Source organism: Sminthopsis crassicaudata, chromosome 3, assembly GCF_048593235.1.
Source record: "Sminthopsis crassicaudata isolate SCR6 chromosome 3, ASM4859323v1, whole genome shotgun sequence".
NCBI lineage: Eukaryota > Metazoa > Chordata > Mammalia > Dasyuromorphia > Dasyuridae > Sminthopsis > Sminthopsis crassicaudata.
In genome coordinates this window covers 173,264,639-173,279,262 of record NC_133619.1, presented here as the reverse complement: position 1 = coordinate 173,279,262, position 14,624 = coordinate 173,264,639, and the positions used below count along the sequence as shown (strand labels likewise).

Here is a 14,624-nt window from a genome sequence, read left to right as displayed (position 1 = left end):
CTCTCCAAGCCTCTCTGTATTCCTCCTGCTGGTCATGTCTTACAGAGCAATAATATTCCATAACCTTCATATACCACAATTTGCCCAACCATTCTCCAATTGATGGACATCCATTCAACTTCCAGTTTCTAGCTACAACAAAAAGAGCTGCCACAAACATTTTGGCACATGCAGGTCTCTTTCCACTCTTTAGTATTTCTTTGGGATATAATCCCAATAACAGCAATGCTGGGTCAAAGGGTATGCACAGTTTGATAACTTTTTGGGCATAGTTCCAAATTGCTCCCCAGAATGGCTGGATTCTTTCACAACTCCACCAACAATGCATCAGTGTCCCAGTTAGAAAACCCATTTTAACAAGAAACATTTGGGAAGTTCCTGATTTGTGGCCAGGAACCATTCCAAAAATATAACAGGACAAACCAAAAATGATAAACTTAGTACAAGTTAAGTTCATACAGGGCAAAAATATGCAAAAAAATAACATCCTACCTTAAAAGTCTATTTAGCAACCCAAATCATAGGGCATATTAATTATGATGTAGGTGAATCAAATCATTCTATATATTTATAGTTATTGGTTTTATATATCATATTTATTTATCTAAATTTAAATAAAGGAATTATACATTGTGGTCTGTCTTATTAAACTGATATGCAGAAGGCAGCATATATGAAAAGTAATAGTTCTTGTCTCATCGATAATACAGACTTCTAAGCACCTAAATACTGTATGCAGAAATGTACTAGACACTGAGGAAGAGACAGAGGTCAAATACTAATAATAGTTAACATTTATTTAGTGCTTACTATAGGCTAGGCACTGTGCTAAACACTTAACAATTATTTTTTCATTTGATCCTCTCAACAATCCTGGGAGATATTGTGAGAGATGCAACACAAATGTCAAACCAAATCTAAGAGGGGAAGGATCATTATGAATGGGGTGTGGGGAAAGGATCAAGGATTGCTCACTGTAGCCTTTGTATGTCCAGCACCTATCACATTTATTTTTTTGATCAATTAGTCATATCTGACTCTTTTGGGGATTTTTTTTTTGGTAAAGATATTGGAATGATCTGTCGTTTCCTTCTCCAGTTCATTTTACAGATGAGGAAATGGAGGCAAACAGGGTTGAGAGACTTCATACAGTATTTAAACTCAGGCCCAATTGACTCCAGGGCCAGCACTCTATTCACTGCACCATCTAGCTACCCCTAGCACCTATTAGACACTAAATAAATGTTTGTTGGATGACTTGGTTAAATAAACTCAGATGTCCAAAAGAGAGTGCCAGTTAGTAATGACTTCCTGATTAGATGACAAAGTTGTAACCTTTTACTCTTTTTTTTTCTGTTCTTCTGTTCCTTCCAACATCTAGGTTTTCTGGGGTCCTTATGTACCGCTCTCTTTGTTTCTTATGCCATCCAAGGAAAACCACTTGTACAGTGGGGGAGAGATATGATGAAGGTAGTACCAATGGCTGAAGAGTTCTGTAAAAAGACAATTCGACATATGGCAGGTGAGGATTGTTTTTCTGCTGCATTGTTGTTGGAGAAAACTTAATAGCCTAACTTCATATTGTTCTAGTCTGAGCCAGTCTTGGACCAGGCTCCTTGTAGTTTATATTCCACAATGGCTTGAAATGAGATGCCTACAGGTCATTTGGCTGTTAACAAAAGCAGATGTATTTAGCAAATAACAAGAAAATGAGAATATACATTGAGAATACCTCAAGTGATTCAGATGAGCAAAGCTCCTCAGTGGTCCATCTTCAGCCAATCATCAGACAGCCTTCAGACTGTTTTGTAAATGGGTGATCGGGAAGTGATGTTAGTTATTCGTTCCCCTGATCAAGTTTCAAGGATGGTTTCAATGCCTTTTTCTAGAAAAAACCATATTTTAATTGGTTAGCTATATCTTCATATAGCTACAATATAGCCATTAGAACAGTAGGTCAGCTCATATTTAATAAATTGACTTGATTTCAAGTATTAAATATGAAGTATTAAAACTGATGTTTATTCTAAATTATCTTTCTGAATGATTCCCCCTCTTCTTCTTCTTCTTCTCATCTGACTCAGCTTCTGTACTACATGAAATAAGGGCATAGATAATTTTCTGAGATCCTTTTCAGCATAGTGATCATGTGATTTCTCTGCTACTACCACCAATGAAAAGTCCAGGGGTAGATTTCATAAAAATCCAATTTCATCTTATCTCTTCATGTCATGGAGGTGATTCTGCATTCTCTAGTGCTATGTCATTAGAGATCTAGTTCTACCAAATTGGAATGGCTTCAAGTGCAGATCCAGTGATGGGGTGGGCATCTGTTGTCCAAGGACTACTATAGCTAAGAATTGAGAAGTATATTGCAGTTTAGTATAAAGACCTTTTTTTTCAGTTACAATAGCTCATGAACACTAGCTCATAATCTGCAGAACTCAATATGTGTTAGTAGAGTGAATATGCACTCCTGATGAAATCACAGGACCTTTTAAGTATTGAAATCCTGAATAGTTTCAATATAGAGACATGTCTGAGTATCAAAGGAAGTATATTTGTTTGTGTATTACATGTGCACACATATATACATACATATGAAAATATGTGAGAGAGAGTAAGAAAGAGTGAGAGAGAGAGAGAGAAGAGGAGGGAAATAGGAAAAAAAGAAAGATAAGGAGTGAGAGATGGAAGAAGGAATGAGTGAGAGATGGAAAGATGAAAGAAACAGAAAAAAAGAGAAAGAAAAAGGAGGGAAAGGATAAATGAAGGAAAAGAGACAGAGAAACTGAGGGAGGGAAAAGAGAGATGAAAGACAGGGAAAGACAGAAAAACTGAGATTGATAGAAGAGAGGTAAAAGAAGAGAAACAACTTGGGATTCTAGGTTATTAAATATTTATATATGTCAGTGTTGGAAAAGAGACAAACCGTTGACAAATTTACTCACTGTTTTTGTTTTTGTACTTTAATTATCTAAGTTAATTATCTAATTATCTAAGAATCTAAGAATTTTCAAGGTTCTGTTTGAATTTTGGCTTCTCCTAAATAACATTGTATTTATGTATTTAATTATTTATCTTAAACTTAAATACAATATAGGAAGAGAAAAAAATTACCACATGTAGAACAGAACATAAGGGAAGATTCAGAATATACAACAATAAATTTTCATTTCGAGAAAAATCTTATACACATTGGATTCAGAACTGTTCATCTTTTTTTTTTATTTCCTTATAGGTTTAATAATACCATATTTTGGTTTCTTATCATATGACTACTTAAAAACATACCAAAAAACTATATTTCTCTCTAATTCTAAGGAACCACTCCTTACATCAATTCATCATGAAATATTCATTAAGTTTCTCCTCTTCCTTTTTAAAGTCTTTTTTTTTTTAATTCTAAATGCCGTGATCCAAACAACGCTTTCTATCAAGTTTTCAGAAATGTTACTGGCTGATTGCAGAAAGGACAGAAAGCAAGCTCAGTGGCATGATAAATCCTGTCACTTGTGAATCAACTATCTTTTAGCTCTAATTTGCTTCAGGATTCCTTCTTTAATGGGCCTCTACTTTAAAAAAAAATCTAATCAGTCTTTCATTCTTGAGTTTTTGATATGTACTGTGGAACTCTGAAGAACTTGTCTTTGTCAGTGTCCAAAGACACTTTTCACCACTGTGTATCTCTTTAACTACCAAAAGGCACAGTTGCCGAGATACCTGACCTTATTTGTTAATATGGATAAGGGACATGTAGGTCCATCTCACTCAAGTGGTTATTCATTTCACTCAACATCAGAGAGCATTCCGTGAGAATACCAAGTCCTATTGTGGTTAATAGCAGATATTCATATAGCTATTTAAAGCTTATGAAGTACTTTAAACATTATCTCATTTGATCTTTGTAACTACTCTATGAGATAGATGCTATTATTATCCCTATTTTATAGATGAGATTGAGAGAGATCAAATGTCTTGCCAATGATGACCCTGTTACAAAGATAGGATACAAAATCAGGTCTTCCCATTTCTAAAGTTGGGATTCTATCCACTATACAGCCCAGCTTCATCACCCAGACGCTCTGCTTCTCAGACACTATTTCTCTCTCTTGACTGCACCACTTTTGTGGATGGCAGTGTTTTTCTCCTTACCCTTTGGATCAGTCTCTTGGCTCAGACCCCATCCATTAAGAAAATTCTTCTCTCTTACCTTAATACTACATTTTCATTTATTCAAACTAGCATAATGTGATGGAATTGGTTACATAAGCCACATTTGCTAATATTCATAGAAACAAAAGCAATTAGGTCAAAGATATTAAAACAATGATTTCTCCCAGACCCACATTTCTCCCAAGGCAATGATTTCCAAGGTCACAGTTTAGGTACCTTAGTTTTTGCCATTCTTTCCCACCAAAAGCATCACAAAAGCTGTCCTTTTTCAATTGAAGCAGCTCAGGACTATAGCACCAGTCCCTCCTTCTGCCACTTTTCCTTCTTGGTACGCTGCTAACTTAGATTTAGATAGAGGCAGTTTAGTACAAGGGAAAGTGAATACTATAGAATTAGGCGAACCTTATGTTCAAATCTTGCTCTGAAGATACTTGTATGACCATATTCAGTTGGTGTCTGACTCTTTGGGTCCCCATTTTATTGGCAAACATACTAGAGTGTTTTGCCATTTCCTTTCTCCAGCTCATTTTATGATTGAGGAAACTGAGGCAAACGAGGTTAAGTGACTTGCTTAGAGTCACACAATGAGTAAGTGCTTGAGGGCAAGTTTGAACTCTGGAAGATGAGTTTTTCTGACTCAACATTCTATCCTCTGGCCACCTAGCAGCCCCTACTATTTCTTTGATCTTAGGCAACAATAATAATAATAGTTAGCATTAAATAATCCTTTAAGATTTACAAAGTGTGTCTTTATATATCTTGTCTCATTTTATCCTCACAACAACCCTTGACAATACTGGTAAGTACTATTATTTTCCACATCTTTCAGATGAGAGAATTGAGCCTCTGACTTCAAATTCTGAGTTTCCTATGAACTTTTTGGGCCTTCTTGGACAAGTGGCTTAACATCACTGTCTCTCACTCTTTCTACCTGAAGAATAGGGTCAGAGAGGCATCCAGTCTTGATATATAATAAGGGATAGTGGTGGTAAAGTACTAAAAGAGCAAATTTGGAATGCTAAGGATATTAGCAGATTGCAAAATCAGTTTTGCTGTAGGATTCTCTCACACATACTCTCCTCCCAGTTTTATTATCCAAAGAAGGTGGAATGTCCTTAACGTGTACATGCCAGAACACATCATGGTTAGGTACATTCCAATCCTGCTCCAGTTTGGTAGAATGACCCTAGAATATATATACTTAAACATTTCTGAGAATGTTTTAGTCTATTAATCAGTCTAAAGAAGACTTCTTATCTCCCTGATTTGTTAGCATGCTGTTAGTGGGATTCACAATTAATCTGACATTTAATATTTCTATTACTTTGATGAAAACATGTTGCAAAACTTAAGCAAAGCTATGTTAATGCTTCCATTTTCAAAGTTCAGTCAAATGGTTCTGGAATAATATTTTCTTCTCCCTTTCTGCTTTATTCACCTTTTCTTCCTTAGTAGATGCTGATTGATAAAAATTCACATCTTATGAATACAATAAACCATATTAAAATGTACAGGCAGCTCTGAATTTATTAACCCAGAATTTATATATAGCTCTGGTATACAAATACTACTGCAGTTGAGTAGGATCCAAGGAACTCCAGTTGTTATAGCTGTAGATCTGAAAGAGATTTTATAAGACATTTAGTACAATATTCTCATTTTACAGATGAGAAACTGAGGTAGTATGGAATCAGAGGCAGGATTTCTATCTGAATTCTCTCATTCAGTAATTGGTGTTTTTCTGTGGATTTCAGAGTTCTCAAACTCTAGAACTAATGTCTTTTCCACTATACTAGATGTCAGAAGCCATTGTCAATTCTGTCTCACTACAATCTGGAATTGTTGCTCTTCTTAATATGTGGGAGTTCGGACTGGGGAGGAAAATTAGGACTTTTATTACTGTGCTTCCTGAGAAGCTCCTTAGCCTTCATCCCTTCTCCTTCCCTTTTCAAACTCCTCATTCCAGCTTCTCACTCCCTAATCCTGCCCCAACCCAGATCTCCACCCCCATCTACCATCTCACTCACTCCTCAATCCTTGCTCCTTACACTCCCAACTCCAAGCTCAACTTTTAATCTACTTTTAGATCTTCATCCTCAACTCCTTAACCCCTATCCAACACCACCTCTTTCCTCCATCAAATCCTATTGACCTATAAGGGAATGTGAAAGTGACTTGTCTTTCTTCATATCCCCAGTTTTTTGAAATGTCTGGCACATAATAAGCAGTTAATAAATGTTTATTGACTATCACTGCAGTTTGGGGCTCAATATGTTTTTCCAGAGAAAAATCTATAGTACTGTTATACAATATATTTCTAGTACATGGAAATATGGTTTAAGTTTTTATGGCCTAACTTGGGAGTCTAATTATCATTTGCATAATTATATATGTGAGATATATAATATATATAATAGATAATAATAATTATTACTTGTCATATTAATTATTATTCATGAGATTGATAATTTCTTCAGTATATATAATTAACCATTGATGTTGATCACTACCTCTCTGTGCCCTCAATAAAACATAGTCTTTAGGACTTGATGTGGTCAAAATAATACTCAATTCAGTTCAGTCACTATATAGTAAACACATACAAGACACCAAACTGGGTGTCAGTATACAGATACCAAAAGAAAACAGTCACTGGCCTTGAGGATTTTATATTCTTTTGAGAGGCTATCACGTGGATACTGATAAATAAAAGCAATTTTGACAGGGAGAGTGAGCAGTCACAACTTAAAGAGGGTATAGAGAAGTCTTCATAGAGGAGCTGCAACTAAAACTAGAAACTGTGAAATCAAATGAAGGTTATTTCAATGATGATATTAATATTGAGAAAAATAAATTCCTTATGGAAATAGGTTTAGAAGAATCGCACATTAGATCTCTTGCTGTTTTGGGGAGGCAGGTGGGGAGGAGAGAGGGAGAAAAATTTTGAACACAAAGTTTTGCAAAGGTGAATGCTGAAAACTATCTTTGTATATATTTGGGAAAATAAAATACTATTAGAAAAAAAGAAAAATTCTTATTAATATTTTAAAATTTCATAGACCTTTAAGGTTTGCCAAGTACAGTACATATATTATCACATTTGATCCAGATAATGCTATGAGTTACCACAACTACTATTATCCCCATTTTAGGTGAAGAAACTGAGGTTTGTAGAAGTCACTTGTCTGTGGTGGTCATACAACTAGCAAATGTCAGACTGTAATCACTCTTTTAATTCCATGACCAGTATTTTCTCAATTCTACCATATTGATTCATAAGATATTGATCACTCTATGACCAATTTTATGGTTATAAAACCCCACCGCAGTCAGCTAGACTGGCCCATGAACAACAGACCATTGTTGTACTTGTACTTGATGTAAGAGTCCAAACTGTCAGGAGAGTTAGGTCATCACTGTTATTAATGGTAATAATAATAATAATAATAATAATAATAATAATAATAATAATAAGAAGAAGAAGAAGAAGAAGAAGAAGAAGAAGAAGAAGAAGAAGAAGAAGAAGAAGAAGAATGATGGTTATAATTACTTAATAGCATTTTATACAACAAAGAGCTTTGACATGTATTCTTATTTAGGTCTCCTGTGAAGTAAGCTACTACAAATCTTAAATCTCAATATCCATTCCAGACGAGGAACTGAATCTCATATTAAGGATTTTGCCCAATGCCATAATCTTGGACAAGTAGCAGAACCAGGATCTAATTCCAGGTCTTGGTTCTAAATCCTATTTTTTACCTCATTACATCATTATGTCTCTTGGGAACTGCCCTTATTGTCTTAAAAAAAACAGAATTTTGACCATATTCCTTTCAACAAACATCTATTAAGTGTGTAAGTGTTCAGAGTGTTATATATTAGGGCCCAGAAAGGAATTGGATAAAAACTCATTAGGTTATTTGGTAGAGGAGAATGAGCCAGAAAGAAGGTATGGCTCCTTCTCCTCTACTAAATGACCTAATAAATTTCTTTCTAAAACTATTTCAGATTTCGGAGTTTGTTTTTGTAAACAAGACTGGCCTTATGGATCTTACAATTTCATAAGTGCAATATGTTATATGGAACATGAATGTGTGAGAAGCATAAACAAGGTTATACAAGGACTAAAGAGGACAAGATCATTTTCATTGGCAAGAATTGTAGGATGCTGCCTTTGAAGTGGATCTTGAAAGATGGATAGAATTTCGTGGTGCAGAGAAGGGGCAACAGAGAGGATGAAGAAAGCATTTCAATACTGGGGAGCAAAATGAACAAAGACATGAAAGAGTGAGAGAGTACCAAGTATAATAATGGCTGATACATTATAACCCTTCCATAGTCCTGTTTTACATGTTTTTAACAAAACAACATTCTTAGCTGGGGCTGTACAAAATTAGGAGGAGACTAGACTTGGCCCTTGGGCAGTAGTTTGCTGACCCCTAGCAAAGAGTATTAGAATTATCCTGTATCCTGGGGCACAGGTGAAGGGGAATAGGACTTAAGGCTAGAAAGGTATAGTAATACTAGATTGTGGTAGACCTGTGCCAGATTAATAAATTTGGAGAGAAGTCAGAAAGCAATAAGAAGTTATTAAGGGGTTTTGAATAGAGTAAAGAGGTTTATCCTAGTGCAAATTGAATGTTAATCCAGCAGTAGTATAAAATGCCAAATTAGGTGGCCCTTTTTCTCTGTGGGTCAGTGACTGGATGGAAAAGAAATCTAAAGTTGGTATTTGGGATAGTGTTAGATAAGGCTTGAGAGATAGAGACAGAATAACTGAGACTAAGGGACTGGGAATGGGTTAAGTACTATAACTGAAAAAATGTTTGTGGGAAGGGTATGTGGAAAAGATGGGAGAGGATGCAGAGACAGCTAAGTATTAGTGAAGAGATGAACCTTAATGAAATCTGAGGGCAAGAGATGGGGGATAAAGAGAGAAAATGAGAGAAGAATATATAATGATCTATCTTAGATATTAAGAATAATTGAGAAAATGTTTTTGCACTTTCTTGCAAAACTTGCAGAACTGGGAGACTTTGGGTGTGAAATTTCATGTGATATTAGAAGTAAAATAGTGTAAATTATTTGTCATAAAAAGGCAAGAAAAAGTTTTAATAGTGGAGGGGGGAAAGGGGAGCAGAGGGTGAATGAGTGAACCTCAATCTCATCAGAATTGGTTCAAAGAGGAAATAACATACACACTCAATATGTATATAGAAAACTATCTTACCCTGCAGGAAAATGGGGAGGCTGATAAAAGAGAGAGCTATAGGAAGAAGGCGGCTGATAAAAGAGAGAGATATTGGGAGAGAAAATGGGCAGTAACAAAACACTTTTGAGAACAGAAAGGAGAGAAAGAATGGATTAAATGGAGGAAATTCAGTTAGCAATGGTAATTATAAAAAAAAATTTTTTTGAAGTAGGTTTCTCTAATAAAGCCTCATTCCTCAATCGTAGGGGGGAAAATGAGTCAAATATTTGTTGGAAGCAAAGGCTTGGTTCTCTGAGGAAGAGAGGGAAGAAGATGTATTTGAAAATGAATGTGATATTAAAAGCAAAATGCACTTATTTCTGAAAATTAAATAGAAGAAAAAGGACTGGGGATGAGGAGAGGCAATGAGCAGAGGGATCCTGAACACTTCTCATCTGAGAATGTCTATATTAGAATGTTCATGGTAAGTCTGGAGGGAAAGGGATGAAGACAAGGAGTATTACAAAGTCTGAATCAGTAAGATTTGATAAATGATTGTAAGGAGAGGTATATTAAAACCTAAGTATCAAAGATAACAACAAAAAGCTATTCTTAGTGTCTCTTTAACTAGAATGCGTATTTTAAGGACTACTCTGCCAAGATTGACTATCACTTTTGATTTCAGAATACCAGGAACACTGGTTTTACTTTGAAGCCAAGTGGCAGTTTTATCTGGAGGAGAGGAAAATTGCTGAAGACCAAGATAATAAAGCCACTTTTCCTGAACGTTATGATGCAGAGGAGAGAGACAAGGTAAACTTGATGGTTTTCCTTCAGAAAAACCTCAGAATACTAATAGTTTATTCATAACCTGAATAGCCTAAGAGCTTACCTAGCTGTTTTCAGGGAACAGATTTTTAACATTCAAAGATGAGAATATTCGCTATTTGTACTTATACTTAAGGAAGTCAAATATTTTAAATATACACTTGCATCTTAAAGTTTTCACACAATTTAGTCATCATGAATTATATCCAAAACAAAATTGGAATACAAGGCAGAATTCTCAGGGATCCCTCTAGCTACCTTATTTTTTTCTTTCTTAAATCTGAACAATGAATAAGTTTAGACTACTCAATTATCAGGAAAATGATAAATTATGTGATGTAATCATTGTACCACCTTAGTAATTCAGGAAGTTTGGATTTTAATCCTAGCTCCTTCCAGTACTCTAATCTATTATTTTTTCTGTCCTTAGGTGAGAACTATAACTGCACTGGGGGATAAATACTTTACCCTCGGTACTAAATTTAGCAAGTGCTGATAGTATTTTCAGTCTTTCAACTGTGCAGAGACAAGAGAGCTTAGCACCTAGTTAGTAAAAATAATTAGATAAAATAGGAAGCTACTAGACCATGGACTGGGGGTGAGCTCCCTTCCTAGTTTGCCCTAATCACCACTAACTACCTCTTAACTGAGGTCTTATTTCCTACTACTTTTCCCAAGACACAATTATTGGTACTTGCCCAAATTGCAAAGACTCCCGAAATAGCTCTGTAGTTGGTTCCATCTGTACTTTAGGGATATTACTTCTTTATACCACATAAGGATAAAAAGATACCATATGAGGATAAAAAGATTGTGTACCTGAGTTAGAGAATTAAGAATTCTTTGGAATAAAGCATCAAATTAGGAATGGTTATTAATGTGAAAGGCAATATGGCATTGTGGTATAGAGGACAGAGAATTGACTCCAAAGCCAGGATGATTTCCATCTAAGTTCTTATTGGCTTTGTGACCCTAGGAAAGTCACTTCAGTGCTCTGGACAGCTCCCTAAATTACAGAGGTTTCAATTTGCATTGTTAGAGGGAATTTCCTTGCTCAGAAGCTCTTATTATTAGTGAAAATACTAGTCCAGTCCTTTTTCTATTAAAATCACAACCTGGTTTAGGAGATATGATGTCACTGCTGTGATGGAATTTTATGAATGCCACAATGAAATCAAATCCATTTTGTTATTTATTAAAAAGTGATGTCATCATCAATTTTGCTTTTACCAGTCTAGTTTTCCTTAGCTATTCAAATGACGATCATGAGTCCAACACTATGGACATGGCCAGCTAAGACTTCCTGAGTACCCCCAAGTTCACATTTAGAGCTAAAACAACAACCTAGAATAAAACTGTTAAACCTTTTCAATGATTTTCAAAAGCTCAAATAACTGATCTTGGTCATTTCATCAGACTTACAGAAAATGGAGTTCAGAAGGTCGAGGGGGAAGAAGGGGCCACGATGCTCCAATGATTGCATATGATGCTCTTCTGGGAGCAGGTGACAATTGGGCAGAGCTCTGTAACCGGGCTATGTTTCATGGAGGTCAGTATCTTCCTTTTTACATTTGGGGGTTTGGGTGCCTTGTGACATTCTATGATTTATGGTTCTGAGCTTCAGGATGGCCAGTTCCTCTTTCCAACATCTTCTTCTAGCAGGAATATCTACTCACACACACATGCACAAATATTTATACTCCTACATGTGTACATATATGTACATACATACATGTGTATATGTATATATTCAACATACACATATACATGCATATATACATATATATGTTTTTAAGTTTTTTTAGTTTAAAAATTTATTGATGTGATTTTTTAAAATATTACAAATATTTAAAGATTATTCTCACCTCCTAAGAAGTCTCTTATAGTAAAATAAAAATTTAATTAAAGCTAATAATGTGGTAAACTCATCTGAAAGTTCATATAACATTTCACATTTGTAGCATTCATACCTCTCTTTTTAAATTAAGAGACATCTAACCTCTCCATCCACCTCTCACTTTGTTGGAAATAAAAGTAAAACGAATTTCTTCTAACAAGTATGCATGGTCAAGCAAAACAAGTTTCCTGAATAGCTGCATATTACATTACACATATGCTTATTCACACATAAGTCAAGACAATATCCTCATCATGTCATTGGTTCATTTTGAGAATGAAGGACCAACCACGTGTGTATGTGTTTGTGTGTTTGTGTGTGTTTATATGGAGAGAGAGAAGGAAGAAGGCAAGAGAGAAAAGGGGAGAAACAGTGACAGAAACAAAGACAAGAGAAAGAGAGAATTAGTTTTATTTTGCACCCTTAATCCATCGTCTCTGTTATAAGAACATTTCTCATTGGTGGTCCTTTAGAAACATGAATAATCATTGTGTTGCTCATAGTTTTTACAGCTTTCAAAGTTTTTATTTTTTTATTTTTTTACAATGCTGTTGTTAGTGTATAAATTAGCAGGTAGGTGGAGAAATTAGAGAATTATGTCTGGAGTTGAAAAGAGGAGTTCAAATTCACTCTTAAACACTTACTAATCATAATAATAGCACTGACCTCAGTACAAAGCCTCAGTTTCCTCATCTGTAAAGTGAGCTGGAGAAGGAAATGGCAAATCATTCCAGTATTTTTGTCAAGAAAACTCCTGAGATTGTGAAGAGTTGGACATGACTAATCACCTAAATAACAACAATCCCAAATATAATGTAAAGTTACAAAATGACTCTTTATCAGAGGTTTTAAAAGTATTGATAGAGGCAGATCATTAAGATTTTTTTAATAGAGCAGAGGAGAAAAGAGAATACGAGAAAGGAGGGGGGGAAAGGAAGTAGAAAAGAGAAGAAAAGGGAAAAGAGTTTTATGAGGAGTTATGATCAATTCAAGTATTGGGAGAGGTCAGTAAATCAAAATGACATACATAACACTTCACAGTTTTTAAGACAATTTACATACATTTCTTATTTAAGCATCACAACATTCCTGTCAATTATATACTATTATTAGTCTATTATAAAGATGAACAAACTGAGGTTCACAGAGCTTAAATGATTTGTCTAGGATGTCACAACCAGTGTCAGGTGCAGAGTTTACCCGTCATCTTCCTGACTACAATTCTAGCACACTCCTCACTGTGATCAATTGCCATATATAATTGAACTCAAGGAGCTATGGTGAGCAGAGTAAGTACAGATGGATGAAGTATAGGAGGAAGGATGGATTAGAGGGAAAATGTGATCAGGAAAAAAATTAGTCACAGAGAAAGTATGTCAAAAAGAAAATATGACTTTTATGGAAATGTTTTGCATGACTTCACATATGTCTTCTCAATGGGCTTGGGGGTGGAGAGGGCAAAAGGGAGAGAATTTGGAACTCAAAGTTTTAAAGTAATTGTAAAAAAAATTATTTTACATGTAACATTATGAAGAATAAAATATTAAATGGAATTTTTTTTAAAAAAAGAAGAAAACTGAAAGAGAAGAAACTGAAGTGATTGAGGGTATTTTAATAGAAATAAAAAAGGTGAATAATCTCTCTCTACCAGTGACTGACATAAAAAGTGTTTAATACATGTTTGTTGAATAACTGATTGAGAGATCTGTTTCCTTAGCTCTGAAAAATGAGGAGGGTAGGGTAGAAATCAATGAGCTCTAATTTCCCATATAGCTTTGGAATTCTCTAAGGCTAAGCACTCTCAGCAGGTATGTCTCCCTAGTTATCCAAGAGAAAAATTTAGCTGAAGAACAGGAGTCTGCAATGGTTCAAAGGCATCTGATCACTAAGAGGTGTTGACAGCAGTCAAAAGAGAGATGAAAAGAGAAAAGAGATATGGGAGTAGGAGGCTAAATTTGGCACGTTCCCAAATATGGCAAAAATTACCGGACAGAATCCAAAGAAGCTTGGAGAGCCTGAAAGAATAATTTATTCCCAAAAGGGAAACACAACACAATCACTGGTTTAACTCCCACACCTCTAACATTACTCTCAGGCAAATGTGTTGGTACACCATCACACACTTGCTGTAACAGGACCCAACTCACTCACAGGGATTACTTTAACAAGACACTCCACAGTTAAAGATCAAAATATAAATGGAAATTTCCCTGAAAGAAGAGTTGCACTGCCTTAAAGATACAGTAAATTGTCAAAGGGTGCTAGCAGATCCTATGTGGGGAATAGTATTGATGAAGTGAAGGCACTGAGAATCTGAAGATAGATAGGGTAAGATTAGGAAAAGGGTGATTAAAGACTGCCTACTTCACAGTCTTGGAAAGGGACTAGCCTGTGTTGTAATTCTGCTTGCTAATCTACCAAGCTAAGGGGAGTCCATATCAAATGCTTTAAGTGGGGAAGTCTTTCCCACTGCAAATTAATCTTTCCTGATATCCCTGGTGGCTAACTTGTTTAGAAATTGTTGTTTCATGA

General features: G+C 35.3%; 1 protein-coding gene across 2 annotated transcripts in view; it reads left to right on the top strand.

The window, feature by feature from the left end:
• ADPRHL1 (ADP-ribosylhydrolase like 1) overlaps nucleotides 1-14,624 on the top strand; it is a 72,622-nt gene that overhangs the window by 32,121 nt on the left and 25,877 nt on the right. For both annotated transcript variants that reach the window (XM_074299580.1, XM_074299581.1), the window contains exons 4-6: nucleotides 1,382-1,522; nucleotides 10,053-10,180; nucleotides 11,612-11,744. In XM_074299580.1, the coding sequence (XP_074155681.1) occupies nucleotides 1,382-1,522; nucleotides 10,053-10,180; nucleotides 11,612-11,744 (402 nt within the window). The remainder of the gene's footprint in view (nucleotides 1-1,381; nucleotides 1,523-10,052; nucleotides 10,181-11,611; nucleotides 11,745-14,624) is intronic.